This window comes from Triticum urartu, chromosome 1 (assembly GCF_003073215.2).
Source record: "Triticum urartu cultivar G1812 chromosome 1, Tu2.1, whole genome shotgun sequence".
Lineage (NCBI taxonomy): Eukaryota > Viridiplantae > Streptophyta > Magnoliopsida > Poales > Poaceae > Triticum > Triticum urartu.
Window position 1 is genome coordinate 409258761 of NC_053022.1, and position 25296 is coordinate 409284056.

Sequence of the window (25296 nt, forward strand, 5' to 3'; positions counted from 1 at the left end):
AGATATGAAGATATCGTTGCCGTCGATCGTGTTCAGGGGGTTGTAAAGAAATTAGAAAAAAAAAAGACCTGACTGCAAACTGGAAGCGGGAGGCGAAGTCCGGATTTTGCTGGACCGGAAGGAGATGAATTCGATTTTTGTTCGAACAAGAAAAGAATAAAAGAAAGAAGATGAATTCTATTCCTATGGATAAGACAAGACAAGGGCTTGGCAGCGGGGGGCGGGGGCCTTCTTTTGGTAACGCGGTTGATGTAATCGAACGTCTTGACGATCCAACCGATCCAAGTACCGAACGCACGGCACCTCCGCAATCAGCACACATTCAGCTCGGTGACGTCCCTCGTACTCTTGATCCAGCTGAGACCGAGGGTGAGTTCTGTCAGCACGACGGTGTGTTGGCGGTGATGATGAAGTTACCGACGCAGGGCTTCGCCTAAGCACTACAACGATATGAGGTGTGTAACTGTGGAGGGGGGACCGCACACGGCTAAAAGATCAACTTGTGTGTCTATGGGGTGCCTCCTCCCACGTATATAAAGGGGGGAGGGAGGAGGAGGCCGGCCAAGGGGTGGCGCACCCAAGGGGGGAGTCCTACTCCAAGTAGGATTCGCCCCCCCTTCCTATTACTACAAGGAGAAGGGGGGAAAGAGGAGAGGGAGAGAAGGAAAGGGGGGCCGCCCCCCAACCCTAACCCAATTCGGATTGGGCTTGGGGGGCGCGCGCCTCCACCTGGCCGCCGCCTCCTCTCTTCCACTAGGGCCCATGAAAGCCCATTAACCCCCCGGGGGGTTCTGGTAACCCCCCAGTACTCCGGAAAATTCCCGAACCTATCCAAAACCATTCCGGTGTTCAAACATAACCTTCCAATATACCAATCTTTATTTCTCGACCATTTCGAGACTCCTAGTCATGTCTGTGATCTCATCCGGGACTCCAAACGAACTTCGGTTCATCAAAACACGAAACTCATAATACAAATCGTCATTGAACGTTAAGCGTGCGGACCCTACAGGTTCGAGAACTATGTAGACATGACCGAGACACATCTCCATTCAATAACCAATAGCGGAACCTGGATGCTCATATTGGCTCCTACACATTCTACGAAGATCTTTATCGGTCAAACTGCATAACAACATACATTGTTCCCTTTGTCATCGGTATGTTACTTGCCCGAGATTCGATCGTCAGTCTCTTTACTCATTCTGTAATGCATCATCCCGTGACTAACTCATTAGTCACATTGCTTGCAAGGCTCATAGTGATGTGCATTACCGAGAGGGCCCAGAGATACCTCTCCGATACACGGAGTGACAAATCCTAATCTTGATCTATGCCAACTCAACAAACACCATCGGAGACACCTGTAGAGCATCTTTATAATCACCCAGGTATGTTATGACGTTTTATAACACACAAGGTGTTCCTCCGGTATTCGGGAGTTGCATAATCTCATAGTCAGAGGAACATGTATAAGTCACGATCAAAGCAATAGCAGTAAAACTAAACGATCATTATGCTAACATAACGGATGGGTCTTGTCCATCACATCATTCTCTAATGATGTGATCCCGTTCATCAAATGACAACACATGTCTATTGTTAGGAAACTTAACCATCTTTGATTAACGAGCTAGTCAAGTATAGGCGTACTAGGGACACTTTGTTTTGTCTATGTATCCACACATGTATCAAGTTTCTGGTTAATACAATTCTAGCATGAATAATAAACATTTATCATGATATAAGGAAATATAAATAACAACTTTATTATTGCCTCTAGGGCATATTTCCTTCATGAATACATCGTGAATTATAGATACGTTGGAGACGTATCAAGTAGCGATGGATATTTAGATGAAGTTCATCATGTAACGGTCACAACCTAGAGCAACACATAGTTGCTCCAGTTCATCAATTAAATGTAGGCATATATAGTCATATGTGCTTATAATAAAAACTTGCATGACATATTTTGTCCTACACTCCTGTGACAGCAAGGTCCTGATGGAAATCTAAGGGTAATTAAGGTGCTCCTTTTGATAGAGAATGGGTAAAAACATTAACACATAGTGAATACATGAACTCCTCAAATTACAGTCATCCCTGGAGAGTGCCCCAATTATTGTCACCTTGGGATCTGTGGTTCAAAATAATAACAGGTGCATATAACTTGCAGATAGGGTAGAGAACTCAAATATTCTCATGAAAACATAAAGAGTTCAAATCTCAAATCATGGCACTCGGGCCCTAGTGACAAGCATTAAGCATAGCAAAGTCATAGCATCATAAGGTTGTCGAGGAAGAAGGGTTGTTGATGACGGTGGCGATGATTTGCCCTCTTCGGAGCCCCGAGCGGACTCTAGATCAGGCCTCCCAATGAAGAACATGAGGTGGCGGCGGCTCCGTATCATAAAACGCGATGAAATTTTCTCTCCGATTTTTTTTCTCAGCAAGACGGTACTTATGGAGTTGGAGGTAGGGCAAACGGAGGCTTGAGGGGCCCAAAAGCTAAGATGGCGCGTCCTAGGGGGCGCCACCTAAGCTTGTGGCTATGTGGTGGCCACCTCCGGTAGATATTTTCGCCAGTATTTTTTATAAATTCTAAAAGAATTCTCATAAATTTTCGTCCAATTTCAAGAACTTCTATTTCTGCACAAAAAACAGCACCAAGGTAGTTCTGTTGAAAATAACGTCGGTCGGGGTTAGTTTCATTTAAACCATGCAAATTAGAGTACAAGACAAGAGCAAAAGTGTTTAGAAGTAGATACGTTGGAGACGTTTCATCGGACCAGTAGAAGTCCTAATCCAGGCGTGTCTTCCAGGTTGCCTGGCTCCTTCGGGATGCTGAGTGCCACCGCCTCTAGCTTGGGCCTGGGGATGTGGAGGCTGCCTCGCCGCATGGATAGTGGTGTTAAAACAGCCCCGGGGGCCTGCGCGCGGCACGAGCCGGCCACCTGCTCGTAGGTGCGGTCGTCCCACAGGGTGTGCCGCGCAATGAGTTTCTTTCACGCCGGCGGGAACGCACCCTCAAACTGCCAGAGCATGTTGTTGACACCGTAGAAAGGGTCGCCGCTCTCCTCCGGCAACAGCCTCACCCGGAACTCCCTCGTCCAAGCACGCATCTGGCCAAACTCAGCCTCGAGGACCGACGGCACCAGAATCCCCTCGATGCTAAGCTTCCACCCCAACGGCAGTCGGTGTCCGGCGGCGCGACCCCACCCAAATGGTCGAGCTTGTTCGCCTGCTAGACGATGAGGCTACTCCGCCCTCCTCCCCACATAACCGACGACGTGGGCAACGACTATGTAGGCTAAGGTTACTGGCGGCGGGGGCGACAACCTCCTTTTGGGCTCGGGTGATAATGATGTCAGATGTGGGGGGTGTATAGGAAGAAGAAGGGCAGTAGGTAGGACGTGCCAGTGGCTGGCTTAACGCAGTAATTAATGGCGGGCACAGCGAGGCTGGCGGTGGCAGGCGGCAAGTGGCTCGACGCTTGTGGGTAAAATCCACGCGGGTAGGCGACTCAGCCTCTTACAGGTATCCACATTGGCTTAATGGCGGCAGGTGCCCCGTTGGCCGGCTTGCTGTGTGGGAAACTGCCGCCTCGTGCGGCGTGATTGATTGCTGACCGTCCACGTACGCCTTTTCGTGTACAGACGGTACGTACACAGGACACGTACAAGCGAGCTGGAGCGGGCGACCAATTTTTTTAAAAAAAAACCATCATGCCCTTTATTATAAAGGGATATGAAGATATCATTGTTGTTGACGTGTTTAGGGGTTGTAAAGAAATTGGAAAAAAGAAAGACCTGACTGCAAATTGGAACCGGGAGGCGCAGTCCGGATTTTGCTGGACTGGAAGGAGATGAATTCGATTTCTGTTCGAACAAGAAAAGAAAAAAAAAGATGAGTGTATGCGCGTGTATATGAGCGCTTGCGTCTGTACTGATATTAAAAAAAAAGAGATGAATTCGATTCCTATGGACGAGGCTTGGTGGGCGCACGCGTCTCGCCCGTGCGGTGGAAGCGTGCCGCATCATGTGCCAGGCCCCGGGGCTTCCAGAACGCTTTTGGCACCTCAACCATTCCGCGGCCTACGCCGCCGTCGGAAATATCTTGGGGGCCATGACATGTGAAGATGCGCCAGCTGCTGCGTGTTGCTTGGGCGCCGCTGTACCACGCGGGGACACTTGGCTAAGCCTGAGCAGAGCTGGTTGGAAGGAAAGTCTGAGCAGAGGTGGTTGGAAGGAAAGTCGAATAAGAAACCAGACGAATTCATTCCTTTCTTTGGAGACCTGGCTACGGCTAGGTAGGTAGCCAGCCGGAAGGCAACCGTTTGGTGCCGCCCTGTGCGTTGATGCTCCATTTCTCTTCCTCTCATTCTGATGATCACGCGGATGCCCGGCGCGTGGCGCGTTGCCATGCGTACGCGTGTCAGCAGAGCATCCTAAAAACAATGGCGTGCTTTCGGGAGAGTTCGCAACCATCTCCGCCACCTCCCCCTTCTCGTCTTCCGTCTAAAAAGTGCAGGCCAGCACCCGTCTCCTGAGCACACATCTCACCACGCCACAAACACCAAAGAGAGGTGTACTACGAAGGAGTGAGAGGCGCCCGGCTCGCCTGCGTCCGTCTCCACTTCTCGCGAGCCCGGCGTCACCCGCCGCCGGGCACGCACCACGCTCAATACCAAAGAAAATAGTGTAGGTCGTGTAGGCGAAGGCCGACCTGCAAACTAAACACTAGTCGATCAAGATGGTGGTGGAGGGATACGAAGCCGACAAGAACATCCAGATATGGAAGGTGAAGAAGCTGATCAAGGGGCTGGACGCGGCGAGGGGCAACGGCACGAGCATGATCTCGCTCATCATGCCGCCGCGCGACCAGGTGTCCCGCGTCGCCAAGATGCTGGGCGACGAGTACGGGACCGCCTCCAACATCAAGAGCCGGGTGAACCGCCAGTCCGTGCTGGCCGCCATAACCTCCGCCCAGCAGAGGCTCAAGCTCTACAGCCGGGTGCCCCCCAACGGCCTCGTGCTCTACACGGGCACCGTCGTCACCGACGACGGCAAGGAGAAGAAGGTCACCTTCGACTTCGAGCCCTTCCGGCCCATCAACGCGTCGCTCTACCTCTGCGATAACAAGTTCCACACCGAGCCGCTGAACGAGCTCCTCGAGTCCGACGACAGGTTCGGCTTCATCGTCATGGACGGCAACGGCACGCTCTACGGCACGCTGAGCGGCAACAGCCGGGAGGTGGTGTACAAGTTCAGCGTGGATCTGCCCAAGAAGCACGGGCGGGGAGGGCAGTCGGCGCTCCGGTTCGCGCGCCTGCGCATGGAGAAGCGGCACAACTACCTGCGCAAGGCGGCCGAGCTGGCCACGCACTTCTTCATCAACCCCGCCACCAACCAGCCCAACGTGGTCGGGCTCATCCTGGCCGGCTCCGCCGATTTCAAGACCGAGCTGGGCAAGTCCGAGATGTTCGACCAGCGGCTCCAGGCCAAGATAATCAAGTCGGTCGACGTGTCGTACGGCGGGGAGAGCGGCTTCAACCAGGCCATTGAGATGTCTGTGGAGGTCCTCTCCGAGGTCAAGTTCGTCCAGGAGAAGAAGCTCCTTGGCAAGTACTTCGAGGAGATAAGCCAGGACACCGGGAAGTACGTCCTGGGCGTGCAGGACACCATGGCGGCCCTCGAGATGGGCGCGGTCCACACGCTGATCGTGTGGGAGAACCTCGACGTCAGGCGGTACCAGCTGAAGAACTCCGCCACGGGGGAGACGGTGGTGAAGTACATCAACGGCGGCCAGGAGGCGGACCAGAGCAACCTCGGTGTCGACGAGGCGGCGTGCGGGGAGCTGGACGTCGTCGACAGGGTGCTGCTGCTGGAGTGGTTCGCCGAGAACTACCAGCAATACGGCTGCAAGCTGGAGTTCGTCACCAACAGGTCCCAGGAAGGATCGCAGTTCTGCCGGGGCTTCGGCGGCATCGGCGGGATCCTCCGCTACCCGGCGGACGTCGCCGCCTACAACGACCACGACGACGACGACATGCTGGATGACGACGTCTATGAAGGCCTCGAATAGCAATCAACTGAAGCTTCACTGCACACGGTCTGGGAGGAGCCTGCGCTGGCCCCGACCGCGCCGCCGGGACGAGACCCTGCTGAAACATCCGAACGATCGGTGCAAGGGAAACGAGGTATGGTCCTGAAACTGGCCATGGTTGATTCGGTTTCTGTGTCTTTCTTCTGATCTTTTTGACTGACCTTGATCAACATTCACAACGTCTGCTTTGAGCAGGAGGTGGGACAGAAGAAAGGATCTCAGCAATTATAGTTCGGACCTTGAGCAAAGCACGATGATGGCGTTGATGGTTTGGAGTTGAAGGTCTCTTCCTCTCTGGATCCATCCCTGGAAATTTGGTTATGCTACTAAGCAGCCGTGGCTGCCTTCTCTTGCTGCATCAGAGAATATGTTTATTAGAGTCGTATTAGTTGCGAGTGTGAGAGTGGTGTTCCTTATAATCTACTCCTGAGTCGCCTTATGAGCTTATATGCTACTACAACAACTGCTTGAAATAATGTTGTGTATTATTGTGTTCGATTTTATATGTGAGATTTATTGCTATGGTAAGATACTACCTATAGCCAGCCTTAAGGCATTGTTTCTAACCAATCCCTTATATCCCAAGGGTCTGTCTCGGGCTCATCTAGATGTGACATAACAAAGTCAAATCTAAGTGTGATGTCAGGGCCACCTCATTGTTTGTTTGTTTGATTTTGATTTGTCAAAGCCTAAAACAAACAAACAAGCTCGCCCGCATCTCCGTCTGGTTGGGCCGGCCAATATGTCCACCCGCGCCTACATGCTGGTAGGCTACCTACTAGCACAAAGCTAGCGATTAGTGCTAAAAAAACCAAGCTAACGATCAGAATTTATATAAAGCTAGCGATCCAAATTGTGTCACTCGAAGCTAACGATCAGAATTTCTTTTGAAGGAAAAGCTAGCGATCAGGTGTATCAGTGAAAATAAAGTAGCGCTACCACTGATTTGTTTTTTTTCATCATCTTTTTACTGTCTAGCTTCTAGTAGGTTACCGACATTTTTTTTGCCTTTTGGTTCTTACGTTTTTAACACTAATATTCTATATGTTAATATTTAATAAAATACAAAGTTTTGATCAAAAACATGTTCATGAATTTAAATTAAAAAATTCAAATTATAAAAAATGTCAATGAATATGAAATATGTTCTAACATATGGTGAACAATTCTTTAATACTCCCTCCATACACTTTGATAAGTTTTCAGACAACTAAAAATGAGTTGCTTTGCATTTTGTCTGAAATGTCTTCAAGGCCTTATAAAAATGAACAGAAAGAGTATATGATAGTCATTTTGTGCATGCACACTAATTATTCTGTAATATACATTAAACTTCCTTGTCAATATATACAGTGACCTTTTTATATACAATAAACTTTTGATTATGCACTGAACATTTTTTTAATATGCAGTAAAATATTTTTAAATACACACTTAACCTTTTTCAAATATACTGTGAACTTTTTTAATATACGGTGAACATTTTTATAGTATACACTAAATTATATTGAAACACATACGGAACAATTGATCGTGCATTCAAAATGTTCGTGGATTAGAAAATATTCACCATAATCAAAATTTGTTCGTGTATTCAGAAAATGTTCGCTGATTCAAAAAATATATTCACAAATATCCAAAAAAAATCAAGAATTGAAAATTGTTCATAATTTTGAAAAGGTTTAGAATTTTTTTTAAAAAAGGGAAAGAAGGAACAAGAAAAAGAATAAAACAAACATAAAAACAACCAAAAGAACTAGAAAACCAATAGAGAAAAATAGATAAAAAGAAGAGAAGAAGAAAGTGGATGCAACCATCCAAGACCCTTAGAAAGGTTCCTAAATACTAGATCCCCAAACCCTGGCTCCTAGGAATCCCCAATCGCTTCCCAGAAAATCACTCGCTAACAGCGCAAACAGTCCGGCCCGCTAAGAGCGAATAGTGAGCGATCTCTACGCTTAGCAATTGTATAAGCGCCCCGAGATCCTTATTGTAGGTATTAGTGGGCTTGTTGTTTTATTAGCAACATGCAACTGGGACAAAGGGTCGAGACATGCAACTACAAGTCCATCCGTGATTGCATGTCGAGGGCGGACCAACCGGAACAAAATGATCCGAGTCAGTTACGTGTCAAGGGTGGACCAACAATTGGGTCAAAAGGGCCGCGAACAAAGTTACGTGTCGAGGATGCACTTGCAACTAGGACAAAGGGTTGAGTAAAAGTAGCATGTCGAGGGTGCACTTGCAACTGGATCAAACTAGATTTACAACTGATATAGAAAAGGGTTGAGCCAGTTGCAAGTCGATGGTGGAGTTGCAACTGGGACTACATCAAAATTATGGGCCCAGTTGCGAGTGAGGGTGAACATGCAACTAGGACAACTACGAAACTACAAGCCTAGTTGCGAGTCAAGGGTGGACTTGCAACTAGGATGAAACAAACTATGGGCCTAGTTGTGAGTCAAGAGCAGACTTCCAACTAGGACAATTACACAAAACTACGATATCATTTGAGAGTCGAGGGTGGACTTGTATTTGGGACAATAACAAATTACAAGCCCGGTTATGACTTGAGCACGGACTTGCAACTGAGATGGAAAACATAACACATGCCCAGTTGTGATTTGAGCACAGACTTGCAACTGAGATAGAAAACATAACACATGCCCATTTGCGAGTCGAGGGTGGACTTGCAACTAGTACAACTGCGAGCCTATTTTCAAGTCGAGGGTGGACATGCAACTGAGACAACTACAAAACTACATGCCCAGTTGCAAGTCAAGGGTCGACTTGCAACTAGTATGAAACAAATTATGGGGCCATTTGCAAGTCAAGGGTGGAATTGCAACTGTGATGAAACACAAAATCACAGGCTCGAGTTATGAGGCGAGGGTGGGCTTGCAACTGAGACAACTATGAGCTCAATTGCAAGTCGAGTGCGGACTTGCAACTGGGACAACTACAAAGATAGTAGCCAAGTTATGAGTCAAGGATTGACTTGTAACCAGGATGAAACAAACTACGGGCTCTGTTGCGAGTCAAGGGTGGACTTGCAACTAGGAGGAAAAACAAAACATAGGACGAATTGCGAAACAAACTACATGCCTAGTTGCAAATCGAGGGTGGACTTGCAACTGGGACAACTACACAAAACTACGATAGAGTTGCGAGTTGATGGCGGACATGCAACTGGGATAACTACACAAAATTATAGTACAAGTTGCGAGTCGACGACACACTTGCTACTGGGAAATAATAAACTACAAGTCCAATTGCGAGTCGAGCGTGGATTTGCAACTGGGATGAAAACAAAACGCATACCCAGTTGCGAGTTGAGGGTGGACTTGCAACTGGAACAACTATGAAACTACAAGCCTAGTTGTGAGTCAAGGGTTGACTTGCAACTAGGATGAAAACAAATTATGTGCCTAGTTTTGAGTCAATGTTGAACTTACAACTATGATGGAAAAAAATAAACTACGAGACTAGTTGCGAGTCAAGGTTGGACTTGCAACTGGGACAACTACACTAAACTACGATAGGAGTTGCCATTCTAGGGTGAACTTGCAACTGGGGCAACTATGTAAAGCTATGATACGAGTTACGGATCATGGGTGGACTTGCGACTGGGATGAAACAAACTACGGACCTAGTTGCGAGTCAAGAGTGGACTTATAACTGGGACAACTACACAAAACTACGATACCATTTACGAGTCGATGGTGAATTTGCAACTGGGATGAAACAAACTACAGGCCTAGTTGCAAGTGAAGGGTGGACTTGCAACTAGGACAACTACACTAAACTATGATACGAGTTGTGAGTCGGGTGGCCTTGCAAGTTGCAAGTGGGACAACTTCACAAAACTAAAATACGAGTTGCAAGTCGAGGGTGTACTTGCGACTGGGATGAAACAAACTACGAGCCTGCTTGCGAGTCAAGAGTGGACTCACAACCGGGACAGCTACACAAAACTTTGATACCATTTGCGAACTTGCAACTAGGACAATAACAAACTACGAGCCCAGTTGTGAGTCGAGTATGTATATGCAACTAGAATGAAAAACAAAAAACATGCCCAGTTGCTAGCCGAGAGTGGACTTGCAAATTGAGCAGCTATGAGACTGTTTGCGAGTCGGGGTTGGACTCTATAAATTCTCCACCAGGCCACAAAACACTGGATGAAACAAACTACGTGCCTATATGCGAGTGAAGGGTGGACTTACAACTAGTACAACTACACTAAACTACAATACGAGTTGTGAGTCGAGGATGGACTTGCAAGTTGCAACTGGGACAACTACACAAAACTACAATACAAGTTGCGAGTCGGGGTGGACTTGCGATTGGGATGAAACAAACTACGGGCTTAGTTGCAAGTCAATAGTGGACTCGCAACTGGGAAAACTACACAAAATTACGGTACCATTTACGAGTCGATGGTGAACTTGCAAGTGGGACAATAACAAACTACGAGCCTAGTTGCGAGTCGAGCGTGTATTTGCAACTGGAATGAAAAATAAAACACATGCTCAGTTGTTAGTCAAGGATGTACTTGCAAATTGGACAACTATAAGACCGTTTGCGAGTCAAGGATGGACTCTACGAATTCTTCACCAGGCCACAAAAACACATAACGAAGACGAACAAAAGAGAAACGGGCCACGTCTCAAACAACAACATAGATGGGCCATTGTGAAAAGCAAGGCGGAAACAAGACGACACAAAATAAGACAGGACAAAGAGGACACGAGTAAAAAAAAAGAACGACCTGACACAGGGCACACGTGATCAAATTTGTGCAAACGTTAAAGAAAATAAATCAGACGGTTATAGACTTAGATAAGACATCGCCGAGATGAGATTTAGCAAATCCAAAAGAAAAAAAATAGTTATGCTCTTCTCTAGGTAAAACAGGTAATACAAAGAAATGTGGCCTCCTCAAAAAACTAATGCCAAAAAAGTACACAAAACATAAAAACGGCCCATTAAAAAAGTCATACTGGACCTCATTGCTTTACGGAACGAACAAAAAGCACAACACAACGATAACGAGCACGACTCGAAAACACATATATGTAGCGATGTGAGTTAAATAAGATATTATTAACTCTTATCTAAATGAGAGTAAGCAAAACCAATCTGAAATGAGACCTCAGATCACGGCATGAAAATGTCCTAAGAAAAGACGCACGCATGAGCAGACCGATAAGTAGACACCAGGCGCATGACGCCACACGGGTCATGCACAACAAAACAGCTAGCGGTCAAGGTTTGCACGGCATTTAAAGCTAATAGATGGCATAGTAAAAAAATCATGAATTTAAAACAATTAAATAAGGAAGAAAAAGGAAAAAAGAAAAAGGAAAAAATGGAAAAGGAAAAAATGGAAAAGAAGAAAATATAAATCAAAGAAAAATGGAAGCGGGAAATCACTTACTTTCACTGCTCCCTTCTCACTTCCAATCCACTCGTCGCGTGAAGGACTGTAGGAAAAAAGTAGTGACCATAGGAATCTTTACAAAATATGTATTCACTCTAATGAGCATCGCCTGCTCACTTGTTGCAGTCGTTCTCTCTGACTATTCTCTACAACTGAGATAACCAAAATAAAAGCCCACAAACACATCGAGCGGCCCAAACCGGCCCGTGCTCGCAAGAAAAACGGCCCACACCATCTTGTGTGGAAGTGGACACAGGCCCACATGCGCGTCAACACGCGAGCGCGCGAGGGACGGTCACCTGGTGTGAGTTCTAAAAACAAACAAGATTTAACAGCCCTGAACTTAGATGTGACATCTTTAAATATCATCCAGATATGAATTAGCAATTCTGTTTGAAAAAATATAAAAATATAAAAAGAAATGGAAAAAGAAAAGACAATCTAGATGGGAATTAGCAAATGTAGAAAAATAAAAATAGAGATATTTAAGATAAAAGTAAAAAAATAAAAAACAAGATAAATCACAAATTTTGTAAAAAATGAAAAAAATAATAACAAAAAGAAAGGGGAACAAATAAATTTTAAATTGAAAAACAAATCATCAAAAAGCAAAGAAAAGAAAAACAAAAAAAGGTCGTAAACTGGGACATGAGAGGCATATAAAAAGGCTGACTCTTAAGTAAATGCCGTGCCACGCCTACACTTCGTTGCAAAAGAAACAGACCCCTAACAAAAACAGCCACACCAACAAATAAAATCAGCAGGTATTCACAGTTTCACACCACTGTGCATGCCGGTGTAACAATCAGTGAAAGAAAATAAGACAGCCCATGTAACAAATAGAAGCCCGTCTTTGGGAACAGGAAAACAGGCCGACAGGGGACAACGAGATGAGGGACAAAGCACGTGATCAACCCCTGCATGAACTTTAAAGAAAACAAATCCAACGGTTGTAGACTTAGATGTGAGATAACTAAATTTCATCTGGATGTGACTTAACAAATCCGATATCCCAATAACTATTAGAGGAGGATAATTTATCCTCCGCGCTTATCCCTAGCCTATATTTAGTCCATCGCTTGGCGGGGGAGTAAAAAATCTTCACTCGTCCCTATCCCCCCTCCCTTGCCGGCCGTCCCCTCCTCCCAGTGGCCGAACCCTGTGGCCGGTGCTCCCTGCCACCGCCACGGCAAGCCGCGCGTCTTCAAGCAGCGCCTTCTTAAGCCGTCGCCTCCCGTTGATACAGCCCCTTCCCGCCGCATCTCCAACTTCCTCGACCTCCCTTCGCTGTTGTAGCAGCAGAGGAAGTACTTTGGCATCCGCCAACGACCATGGGAACGTGGGTGGCGAAGATAACCGATCACGAGACCCACATGAAGAAGTGGCTCGGGTACGGCAAAGCACGCCGCCCTCAAGACTGACCAATGAAAGGTCTGGTTGCATGGCCCGGCGGTGCACCTCAACTTCTCGTGAGGGACGGCGCCCGTTGAGCTTGTCCCGCCACCACTGGGGTGGTGAATGTGGCAATGGCTCGGGAGGACCGGGTGGCGATGGAGCAATTCGTGGCAGAGGCCCCGATTAGGAGTACATGACAGACCTCCGCCGCCAGTACCTCGAGCTTGTGGAGGCGGAGCGCACAATCTTCTAGGAGCGCGCGGTTGACGGGAAGGTCATCCTCCTCTCTCATGACGAGGAGCATGGCGGCGACGACGACGGCAAGCACCACGACGACTAGGACAAGAGAAGTTTGACGTTGAAGAGTGACGGCGCATCTTACCTGACTCTGGCGACGACGGCACATGCCCGAACCCCATGGGTAGTGGAATGTCAAGACAAGATTGACTCGCCCGCTACAAGGGTGATGATGATGATGATGGTGTAGATTAGTTTAGTTTAATTTCATGTTTAGTTTCAAGTTTATGTTTAGGTTTAAAAACTCATGTCCCGTAGGATGTCAAGACAAGGCGGATGATAAATGTGCCCAGTTTCGGTTGTCTAAATGGAATCTGGGTTGAACTTATGCAAATATGGTTTTTACTCCATTAAATTTAGGAGTTCAGTTAGATCCAATCAAAAGTTATTGGAGTAAAAATCATGCACTAAACTTTGTCGGCCAGATCCTCCTACAACATCTCTAACCTATCCCTTATAATTTATTAACGTAAAAATCCATGTTTCCTCGTTTAATGTGCAGCTAACCAAACTCTTATAACGGTCAGAGGAGGATAACTTTTACTTCATGGTCGTGGCGACCCTTAAATATAGGGGAGCGCTAGGGACCCCCTTAAATATATCTGCTCACGCATCGCTAGAGTAAAAATCCTCCTCTATTCCCACTACTTCACCTTTATCCATTATGTCGCCGCCCAAGCCCATCGGCAGCCCTTAAATATACTGGGTCACGCACCGCTGGAGTAAAAATCCCCCCCTTTTCCACCGCTTCACCTTTATCCATTATGTCACAGCCCAAGCGATGCCCCCACCCCCACCCTCATCCACTCCGGCGCCGCCCCCGCTGCCTAAAATGGCTAGTTTTAGCCGTTGATGATCAGAAGCGCGGATTCATGTCGTCGCGCGCCGTCCCGGGCCCATGGTCACATTGGCACTTCCTCCTTCCACGACGGTGCTTCCTCCTCCCGCAGCAGCACATCCCGCTTCCCCGACCTCCCCTTAACGCCAGTGCCGCGGAGAAAATATCTTAGCGGGGGTGAGGGAAGGGGGGCGTGGGTCGCAGAGATCACTGACCATGAAACCCACGAGAGGATTTGGATTGGCTCATTCCAATTGGCGGTGTAGATGTGCGGGAGTACGACATCATGTAGGTGCGGCTCCACAACCAAAATATGCGACGCAACTTCCCCAACGGCGTGCCGCGGTTGTTGCCCATCAACCTCCGGGTGGCCATCACACGTGATTTGCGGGAAGACGGGTAGGCCCGCGAGCACCTGGAGACGGAGCAAGCCTATGATGCATTTAGGGGTTCAATTAGAAACCACACTTGTTAGAGAAACAAATATACTCCTTTGAAGGATACTTGGCCGTTTGTTATCTTAAATTATGGGAGATCGGTTGGAGATGCTCATAGAGCATATATGACCCTCCTCTTATCCTAGACTCTTGTAACCCTCTAGCTCCCTAGATTCTCAACTCAGGTCGAATTATTGTTAAGAAAAAAAAATCCCAGCCAGGTTATGTTCGGGTTCATTTCCTATTCGGCACCCATAGGGTCGGTTAACACATTATTTTTTATAGACATTGCTCACATCCTCCAGCCGTATGCCTCAGCTGGACCATGTGTTTTCTGCAGCGGGTTTTTTCCTGCTTCTTGAAGACCATTTTATTTTGAGTTTTTCTATTTTTCTTAAATTCGGAACTGTTTTCAAATTTGTGAACTTTTTAAAATTCATGAAATTTCTTAAATTTTTGTATCATTTTTATTCAAATTCGTGATCTTCTATGAAAAGCTTGCGCATCTTTTCAAATTCATGAATTTTTTAAAGTTTTTGAACAAGATGTTAAAAAACAAAATTTCTTTTTTAAAACAATAAATATTTTTAAAATTCATGAATATTTTTCAATTTTTTAACTTTTCAAGTGTATGAACAATTTTCGGCGCAAATGCAGCCAAGCGCTAGTAGGAAATGAGCTCTCATGTTCGGGCGCAAATGCTAAGGATCGCCTGCTGCGAGCAACAATAGCACGATTGCTCATGTAACGCCTTCGGTGAGCCAGCCCAGAGCGGAAGCACGGGAGCGGTTTAACAAAGCTACAGTCACTGGTTTAGGAAGCTTCCGAACGTTTTGTTCTTTTTTTTGTATTCTCTGTCCGGTTTTCCAGTCATCTGACATGGTTTTTTTTCTACTTTTTTTTTGTTTCTTATTTCTTATTATTTTCTTTCTTTTGAAAAAATATATGAAATTTCTTAAATTCATGACATTCTACAAATTATGATATTTAAAAAAATTGAATTGATGAACAATTTAAAATGTCTGAGTGTTTTACAAATCCGTACATTTTTCAAATTCATGGACATTTTCCGAATTCATGATTATTTGTTACAAATTCATAAATATTTTCTGAATTCACAAACAAATTCATAAATTTGTGGACATTTTGTAGAATTTGCAAACAATTTTTTCCAAATCAATGAACATTTTTTAATTCACGGACATTTTCCAAATTCTTGTGTTTGCTGATTTGGAATTCATGAACTTTTTGCAGATTCTTGTGCTTGCGGATTTTCCAAAATGTGTGAATTAATATTATTCATGGATTTATAATTCGTGTTTATTTTCAAAGTCATGCACATTTTTCAAATTCATGATCACTTTTTAAATTCATGAACTTATAAAAATTCATGAACTCTTTTCAATTTAGCGAATTTTTTTTGGATTCATTACACTTTTAATTGCCATATATTTTTAAATTCATGAACATTTTTGGAAATCATTAAATTTTTCAAAATTCATAGAAATTTTGTGTATTAAATTCACAAAATTTTAATAAATTCATGAAAAGTTTTTGAATTTATTAACAATTTTTAAATTTGAATATGATTTCAAATTCATGAAGTATTTTTAAACTCACAAGCTTTTTCTGAATTTGCCAAAATTTAAAATAATATCATGAATTTTTTAAGTTACATTTTTTTAATTTTGTGAATATTTCAAAATTAAAATATAATGTCACCGAATGAAAAAGGCAAAAGAAAAATGTGCTCACACGTAGGCTAGTGGACGGGCGGTCACATGTTTCACTCGCTAGGCCAGGCCCATGTTCGAGACTGTGTTGCGTGCCCATGAGCATGTGGGTATAGGGGCCAAGGAGTCAAGTGCAAATGGATGCTTTTCGTGATGCTCTAGATACATGTGATCTGATGGGTATTGGTTATAATGGAAACCCATGGACGTTTTTTTCAAGAGTTTGCCAACGGCGTATCATATTTTTATAGAAAAGAGCAAAAACAATGTACAAAACCTATGCCTACTCTCTCACAAAATGCGACGAAACCTCTAACTCCATGACCGACCAACCTCCACTCCACCAGTTCTCATAAGATGCTCTCTACCAAGTCGAGTGTGTTCCTTTGCTGGCTAGTCCTATGGAACACACCCGCATTCTGCTGCTTCCATAAAGCCCACACGGCCACAATAACGAGAGTGTCAAAACCTCGCTTGCTCCCCCCTGTTGAAGGACGCCCTCGCTACCAACCACCAGTCCAACAAGGTATCCTGCACCTCCGGGGATCTCACATCCAATCCGAGGGTGTTAAAGATGTTGTGCCACACTTTTGTCGCATACATGCACTGGACGAGAATGTGTTCGGTGTTGTCCTCCTCTTGGAGGCAAGTGTAGCAAGGCGAGGGAAGGTCTTGTAGACCATGTTTCACTCTCCTATCGGACGTCCATATGCGGTGTTGCACCACCAACCAGACAAAAAATTGCACTTTAGAAGGGACCATCTCTTCCAAATGCATACGACATAAAGGCACCCTCTCCGCCCCTTGACACAACCTGAGATAGGTGGAACGTGTCGTGTACTCTCCGGATGGGTCCGCCAGCCAAGTGAAGGCGTCCTATCTCGACGGGTCCCACTGGATCGTGCTGATCGCCAGATTGAGATTCACTAGCTGCATATGTTCGACGAAAGTGAGCCCACCATTAACATCCAACACCCATCTGCCAATGTCCATCCCTTCCTCCCCCGTGCACCTGTTCCTTGTGCGCGTGTCAACCAAATCAGGTATCATCGGTGCTATATCCCTTGCTGAGAAGCCATGTATCCATCTATCCCTCAAAAACAGAACCTTGGTTCCATCTCCCACAGCGATATGCACTACAAAAAAGACACATTCGTGATATTTTGGTCCAAACGAATTTTTCTGTCATGCTTATGACAGTTCTATGACGATAATTGTGACAAAACCCGGTATAATCATAGATGTGGTGGGCTCCTACTTCTATGACAAAAAATCATGATAGAAAATAGGCTTATCGTCATGGGCGGGCGCAGGCGCAGCTGCATGACATTCTTTGGGCTGTCCATGATGGAAAAAATCGTGGTAGAAGTGAGGGCGGAGGAAAATATCAGGGAGTTCCTGGTTACGGTGGGTGGTCGGGGCCGAGCGATGCACGGAGGGATTGCGTGTTTCTCTCGTACACGTACGCGCGTCGGTTCGAGGCGTTGGGCTCTAACTGAAACCGAGCGAGGCGTTCACTTACAGAACCAGAGCGATTGCACTGTCTACGCGTTACTGAACCCAAGCGATCGATCGATCCCTGGCTGTTAACTGAACCCGATCGAGGTATTCCTTCGCTACTGCTACTAGTTGAACCCGATCGAACCTGCTGCCTCTTGATGAACAGTGAGCATTGTTGGGGTTGGATGAATAGTTCCCGATGGGGGTTGGATGAACAGGACCCCGTGGTAGTAGAGGTCGTTGCTGCTGGATGAATAGGACCCCGATCGAGAGGAGGCCGCCACACACCCGAGCCGGTTGGGGGTGGATGAATAGGACCCCGTGGAGGGCTAGTTGAACAGGACCCCGTGTGGAGGGCTGGTTGAACAGTAGCCGGTGGAGGCTGGATGAACAGGACCCCGTGGTGAACAATAGCAAGTGGAGGCTGGAGGAAGTCAACGGTGGATGAATAGTAGCAGGTGGAGGCTGGAGCGAGGTGAAGGAAATATGCCCTAGAGGCAATAATAAAGTTATTATTTATTTCCTTATATCATCATAAATGTTTATTATTCATGCTAGAATTGTATTAACCGGAAACATAATACATGTGTGAATACATAGACAAACAGAGTGTCACTAGTATGCCTCTACTTGACTAGCTCGTTGATCAAAGATGGTTATGTTTCCTAACCATAGACATGAGTTGTCATTTGATTAACGGGGTCACATCATTAGGAGAATGATGTGATTGACTTGACCCATTCCGTTAGCTTAGCACTTGATCATTTAGTTTGTTGCTATTGCTTTCTTCATGACTTATACATGTTCCTATGACTATGAGATTATGCAACTCCCGTTTACCGGAGGAACACTTTGTGTGCCACCAAACGTCACAACGTAACTGGGTGATTATAAAGGTGCTCTACAGGTGTCTCTAAGGTACTTGTTGGGTTGGCGTATTTCGAGATTAGGATTTGTCACTCCGATTGTCGGAGAGGTATCTCTGGGCCCACTCGGTAATGCACATCACTATTAGCCTTGCAAGCATAGCAACTAATGTGTTAGTTGCGGGATCATGTATTACGGAACGAGTAAAGAGACTTGCCGGTAACGAGATTGAACTAGGTATTGAGATACCGACGATCGAATCTCGGGCAAGTAACATACCGATGACAAAGGGAACAACCTATGTTGTTATGCGGTCTGACCGATAAAGATCTTCGTAGAATATGTAGGAGCCAATATGGGCATCCAGGTCCCGCTATTGGTTATTGACCAGAGAGGTGTCTCGGTCATGTCTACATAGTTCTCGAACCCGTAGGGTCCGCACGCTTAACGTTCCTTGACGATATAGTACTATATGAGTTATGTATGTTGATGACCGAATGTTGTTCGGAGTCCGGAATGAGATCACGGACATGACGAGGAACTCCGGAATGGTCCGGAGATAAAGTTTGATATATGGGATAGTACTGTTTGATCTCCGGAAGGGTTCCAGAATTCACCGGAAGGGGTTCCGGATGTTTCCCAAAATGTTTGGGCACGAGAACACTTTATCTGGGCCAAAGGGGAAAGCCCACGAGGCTTTTGGAAAGTGAAAAAGGAAGTTTTGCGGAGACCAGAGGCTAGACGCCAGGAACCCTGGCGTCTAGGGGGTAGACGCCGGGAACCCTGGCGTCTAGCCCTGGAGTCCGAGAAGGACGCTTGCCTTTCGGGTAAAACAGACTTTGAGAAGGCTTTTACTCCAAGTTTCAACCCCAGGGCTCAACATATAAATAGAGGGGTAGGGCTAGCACCAAAGACACATCAAGAAACACCAAGCCGTGTGCCGGCAACCCCGTCCCCTCTAGTTTATCCTCCGTCATAGTTTTCGTAGTGCTTAGGTGAAGCCCTGCGGAGATTGTTCTTCACCAACACCGTCACCACGCCGTCGTGCTGCCGGAACTCATCTACTACTTCGCCCCTCTTGCTGGATCGAGAAGGCGAGGACGTCATCGAGCCAAATGTGTGCAGAACTCGGAGGTGCCGTGCTTTCGGTACTTGGATCGGTCGGACGTGAAGACGTATGACTACATCAACCGCGTTGATATAACGCTTCCGCGAACGGTCTATGAGGGTACGTAGACAACACTCTCCCCTCTCGTTGCTATGCATCACCATGATCTTGCGTGTGCGTAGGAAAATTTTGAAATTACTACGTTCCCCAACGGTGGCATCCGAGCCTAGGTTTTATGCGTTGATGTTGTGCACGAGTAGAACACAAGTGAGTTGTGGGCGATATAAGTCATACTGCTTACCAGCATGCCATACTTTGGTTCAGCGGTATTGTTGGATGAAGCGGCCGGACCGACATTACGCATACGCTTACGCGAGACTGGTTCTACCGACGTGCTTTGCACACAGGTGGCTGGCGGGTGTTAGTTTCTCCAACTTTGGTTGAATCGAGTGTGGCTACGCCCGGTCCTTGCGAAGGTTAAAACAACACCAACTTGACAAACTATTGTTGTGGTTTTGATGCGTAGGTAAGAACGGTTCTTGCTAAGCCCGTAGCAGCCACGTAAAACTTGCAACAACAAAGTAGAGGACGTCTAACTTGTTTTTGCAGGGCATGTTGTGATGTGATATGGTCAAGACGTGATGAGATATAAGTTGTTGTATGAGATGATCATGTTTTGTAACCGAGTTATCGGCAACTGGCAGGAGCCATATGGTTGTCGCTTTATTGTATGCAATGCAATCGCCCTGTAATGCTTCACTTTATCACTAAGCGGTAGCGATAGTCGTAGAAGCATAAGATTGGCAAGACGACAACGATGCTACGATGGAGATCAAGGTGTCGCACCGGTGACGATGGTGATCATGACGGTGCTTCGGAGATGGAGATCACAAGCACAAGAAGATGATGGCCATATCATATCACTTATATTGATTGCATGTGATGTTTATCTTTTATGCATCTTATCTTGCTTTGTTTGATGGTAGCATTATAAGATGATCTCTCACTAAATTTCAAGATAAAAGTGTTCTCCCTGAGTATGCACCGTTGCCAAAGTTCGTCGTTCCCAGACACCACGTGATGATCGGGTGTGATAAGCTCTATGTCCATCTACAACGGGTGCAAGCCAGTTTTGCACACGCAGAATACTCAGGTTAAACTTGATGAGCCTAGCATATGCAGATATGGCCTCGAAAGGTCGAGCGTGAATCATATAGTAGATATGATCAACATAGTGATGTTCACCATTGAAAACTACTCCATTTCATGTGATGATCGGTTATGGTTTAGTTGATATGGATCACATGATCACTTAGAGGATAAGAGGGATGTCTATCTAAGTGGGAGTTCTTAAGTAATATGATTAATTGAACTTAAATTTATCATGAACTTAGTCCTGGTAGTATTAACATATCTATGTTGTAGATCAATAGCTTGCGTTTAGCTCCCCTGTTTTATTTTTGATATGTTCCTAGACAAAACCAAGTTGAAAGATGTTAGTAGCAATGATGCGGATTGGATCCGTGATCTGAGGTTTATCCTCATTGCTGTACAGAAGAATTATTTCCTTGATGCACCGCTAGGTGACAGGCCTATTGCAGGAGCAGATGCAGACGTTATGAACGTTTGGCTAGCTCAATATGATGACTACTTGATAGTTTAGTGCACCATGCTTAACGGCTTAGAATCGGGACTTCAAAGACATTTTGAACGTCATGGACCATATGAGATGTTCCAGGAGTTGAATTTAATATTTCAAGCAAATACCCGAGTTGAGAGATATGAAGTCTCCAACACGTTCTATGGCTAAAAGATGGAGGAGAATAGCTCAAGCAGTGAGCATGTGCTTAGATTGTCTGGATACTACAATCGCTTGAATCAAGTGGGAGTTAATCTTCCAAAAAAAATAGTAATTGACAGAATTCTCTAGTTACCATCACCAATTTAGTAGAACTTCATGATGAACTATAATATGCAAGGGATAACGAAAACGATTCCCAAGCTCTTCGTGATGTTGAAATCGACGGAGGTAGAAATAAAGAAAGAGCATCAAGTGTTGATGGTTAACAAGATCACTAGTTTCAAGAAAAAGGGCAAAGGGAAGAAGGGGAACTTCAAGAAGAACGGCAAGCAAGTTGCTGCTCAAGTGAAGAAGCCCAAGTCTGGACCTAAGCCTGAGACTAAGTGCTTCTACTGCAAAGGGACTGGTCACTGGAAGCGGAACTACCCCAAGAATTTGGCGGATAAGAAAGGATGGCAAAGTGAACAAACGTATATTTGATATACATGTTATTGATGTGTACTTTACTAGTGTTTATAGCAACCCCTCAGTATTTGATACTGGTTTAGTTGCTAAGATTAGTAACTCGAAATGGGAGTTGCAGAATAAACAGAGACTAGTTAAGGGTGAAGTGACGATGTGTGTTGGAGTAGTTCCAAGATTGATATGATCATCATCGCACACTCCCTATACTTTCGGGATTAATGTTGAACCTAAATAAGTGTTATTTGGTGTTTGCGTTGAGAATGAATATGATTTGATCATGTTTATTGCAATACGGTTATTCATTTAAATTAGACAATAATTGTTGTTCTGTTTACATGAATAAAACCTTCTATGGTCATACACACCAACGAAAATGGTTTGTTGGATCTCGATCGTAGTGATAGACATATTCATAATATTGAAGCCAAAAGATGCAAAGTTAATAATGATAGTGCAACTTATTTGTGGCACTGCCGTTTAGGTCATTTGGTGTAAAGCGCGTGAAGAAACTCCATGATGATGGAATTTTGGAATCACTTGATTATGAATCACTTGATGCTTGCGAACCATGCCTTATGGACAAGATGACTAAAAACTCCGTTCTCCAAAACAATGGAGTGAGCAACTGACTTATTGGAAATAATACATACTGACGTATGCGATCCGATGAGTGTTGAAGCTCATGGCGGGTATCGTTATTTTCTGACCTTCACAGATGATTTGAGCAGATATGAGTATATCTACTTGATAAAACATAAGTCTGAAACATTTGAAAAGTTCAAAGAATTTCAGAGTGAAGTGGAAAATCATCGTGACAAGAAAATAAGGTTTCTACGATCTGATCGCGGAGACAAATATTTGAGTTACGAGTTTGGTCTTCAATTAAAACAATGTGGAATAGTTTCACAAATTCGTGCCACCTGGAACACCATAGCATAATGGTGTGTCCGAACGTCATAACCGTACTTTATTGGATATAGTACAATCTATGATGTTTCTTACCGATTTACCACTATCGTTTTGGGGTCATGCATTAGAGACAGTTGCATTCACGTTAAAAAGGGGCACCATCTAAGTCCGTTGAGACGACACAATATGAACTGTGGTTTGGCAAGAAAGCAAAGTTGTCGTTTCTTAAAGTTTGGGGTTGCGATGCTTATAAGAAAAAGTTTCATCATGATAAGCTCAAACCCAAATCGGAGAAATGTGTCTTCATAGGATACCCAAAGGAGATAGTTGGGTACACCTTCTATCACAGATCCGAAGGCAAGACATTCGTTGCTGAGAATGAATACTTTCTAGAGAAGGAGTTTCTCTCGAAAGAAGTGAGTGGGAGGAAAGTAGAACTTGATAAGATAATTGTACCTTCTCCCTTATTGGAAAGTAGTTCATCACAGAAATCTGTTCCTGTGACTACTACACCAATTAGTGAGGAAGCTAATGATGATGATCATGTAACTTCAGATCAAGTTACTACCGAATCTCGTAGGTAAACCAGAGTGAGATCCGCACCAGAGTGGTACGGTAATCCTTTTCTGGAAGTCATGTTACTAGACCATGACAAACTTGCGAACTATGAGGAAGCGATGATGAGCCCAGATTCAGCGAAATGGTTTGAGGCCATGAAATCTGAGATGAGATCCATGTATGAGAACAAAGTATGGACTTTGATTGACTTGCCCAATGATCGGCGAGCCATTGAGATTAAATGGATCTTCAAGAGGAAGACGGATGTTGATAGTAGTGTTACTATCTACAAAGCTAGAATTGTCGCAAAGGTTTTCGATAAGTTCAAGGTGTTGACTACGATGAGAGTTTCTCACTCGTATCTATGCTTAAGTCTGTCCGAATCATGTTAGCAATTGCCACATTTTATGAAATCTAGCAAATGGATAAACAAAACTGCATTCCTTAATGGAGTTATTAAAGAAGAGTTGTATATGATGCAACCAGAAGGTTTTGTCGATCCTAAAGGTGTTAACAAAATGTGCAAGCTCCAGCAATCCATCTATGGACTGGTGCAAGCATCTCGGAGTTGGAATATATGCTTTGATGAGTTGATCAAAGCATATAGTTTTATACAGACTTGCGGTGAAGCCTGTATTTACAAGAAAGTGAATGGGAGCACTACAACATTTATGATAAGTATATGTGAATGACATATTGTTGATCGGAAATGATGTAGAATTATTCTGCAAAGCATAAAGGAGTGTTTGAAAGGAGTGTTTCAAAGAAAGACCTCGGTGAAGCAGCTTACATATTGAGCATCAAGATCTATAGAGATAGATCAAGACGCTTGATAAGTTTTTCAATGAGTACATACCTTGAAAAGATTTTGAAGTAGTTCAAAATGGAAAAGTCAAAGAAAGAGTTCTTGCCTGTGTTACAAGGTGTGAAACTGAGTAAGACTCAAAGCCCGACCATGGAAGAAGATAGAAAGAGAATGAAAGTCATTCCCTATGCCTTGGCCATAGGTTCTATAAAATATGCCATGCTGTGTACCAGATCTATTGTATACCCTACACTGTTTTTGGCAAGGGAGTACAATAGTAATCTAGGAGTAGATCACTGGACAGCGGTAAAATTATCCTTAGTGGAATAAGGATATGTTTCTCGATTATGGAGGTGACAAAAAGGTTTGTCGTAAAGGGTTACGTCGATGCAAATTTTGACACTGATCCAGATGACTCTAAATCTCAATCTGGATACATATTGAAAGTGGGAGCAATTAGCTAGAATAGCTCCGTGTAGAGCATTGTTGACATAGCAATTTGCAAAATACTTACGGATCTGAATGTGGCAGACCCGTTGACTGAACTTCTCTCACAAGCAAAACATGATCACACCTTAGTACTCTTTGGGTGTTAATCACATAGCGATGTGAACTAGATTATTGACTCTAGTAAACCCTTTGGGTGTTGGTCACATGACGATGTGAACTATGGGTGTTAATCACATGGTGATGTGAACTATTGGTATTAAATCACATGGCGATGTGAACTAGATTATTGACTCTAGTGCAAGTGGGAGACTGAAGGAAATATGCCCTAGAGGCAATAATAAAGTTATTATTTATTTCCTTATATCATGATAAATGTTTATTATTCATGCTAGAACTGTATTAACCGGAAACATAATACATGTGTGAATACATAGACAAACAGAGTGTCACTAGTATGCCTCTACTTGACTAGCTCGTTGATCAAAGATGGTTATGTTTCCTAACCATAGACATGAGTTGTCATTTGATTAATGGGGTCACATCATTAGGAGAATGATGTGATTGACTTGACCCATTCCGTTA

At 44.7% G+C, this 25296-nt stretch overlaps 1 protein-coding gene across 1 annotated transcript; it reads left to right on the forward strand.

The window, feature by feature from the left end:
• The first annotated feature begins 4475 nt into the window (after window positions 1–4475).
• On the forward strand, window positions 4476–6660 carry LOC125515006 (eukaryotic peptide chain release factor subunit 1-2-like). Its single transcript, XM_048680419.1, has 2 exons — window positions 4476–6202; window positions 6304–6660. Exon 1 carries the CDS (start codon window positions 4756–4758, stop codon window positions 6085–6087), a length of 1332 nt encoding a protein of 443 aa, XP_048536376.1. The 5' UTR covers window positions 4476–4755; the 3' UTR covers window positions 6088–6202; window positions 6304–6660.
• The last annotated feature ends 18636 nt before the right edge of the window (window positions 6661–25296 follow it).

What these genes read in the sequence shown, in the direction of transcription:
- LOC125515006 (XM_048680419.1), top strand. Translation starts at nt 4,756, where the DNA reads ATGGTGGTGGAGGGATACGAAGCCGACAAGAACATCCAGATATGGAAG.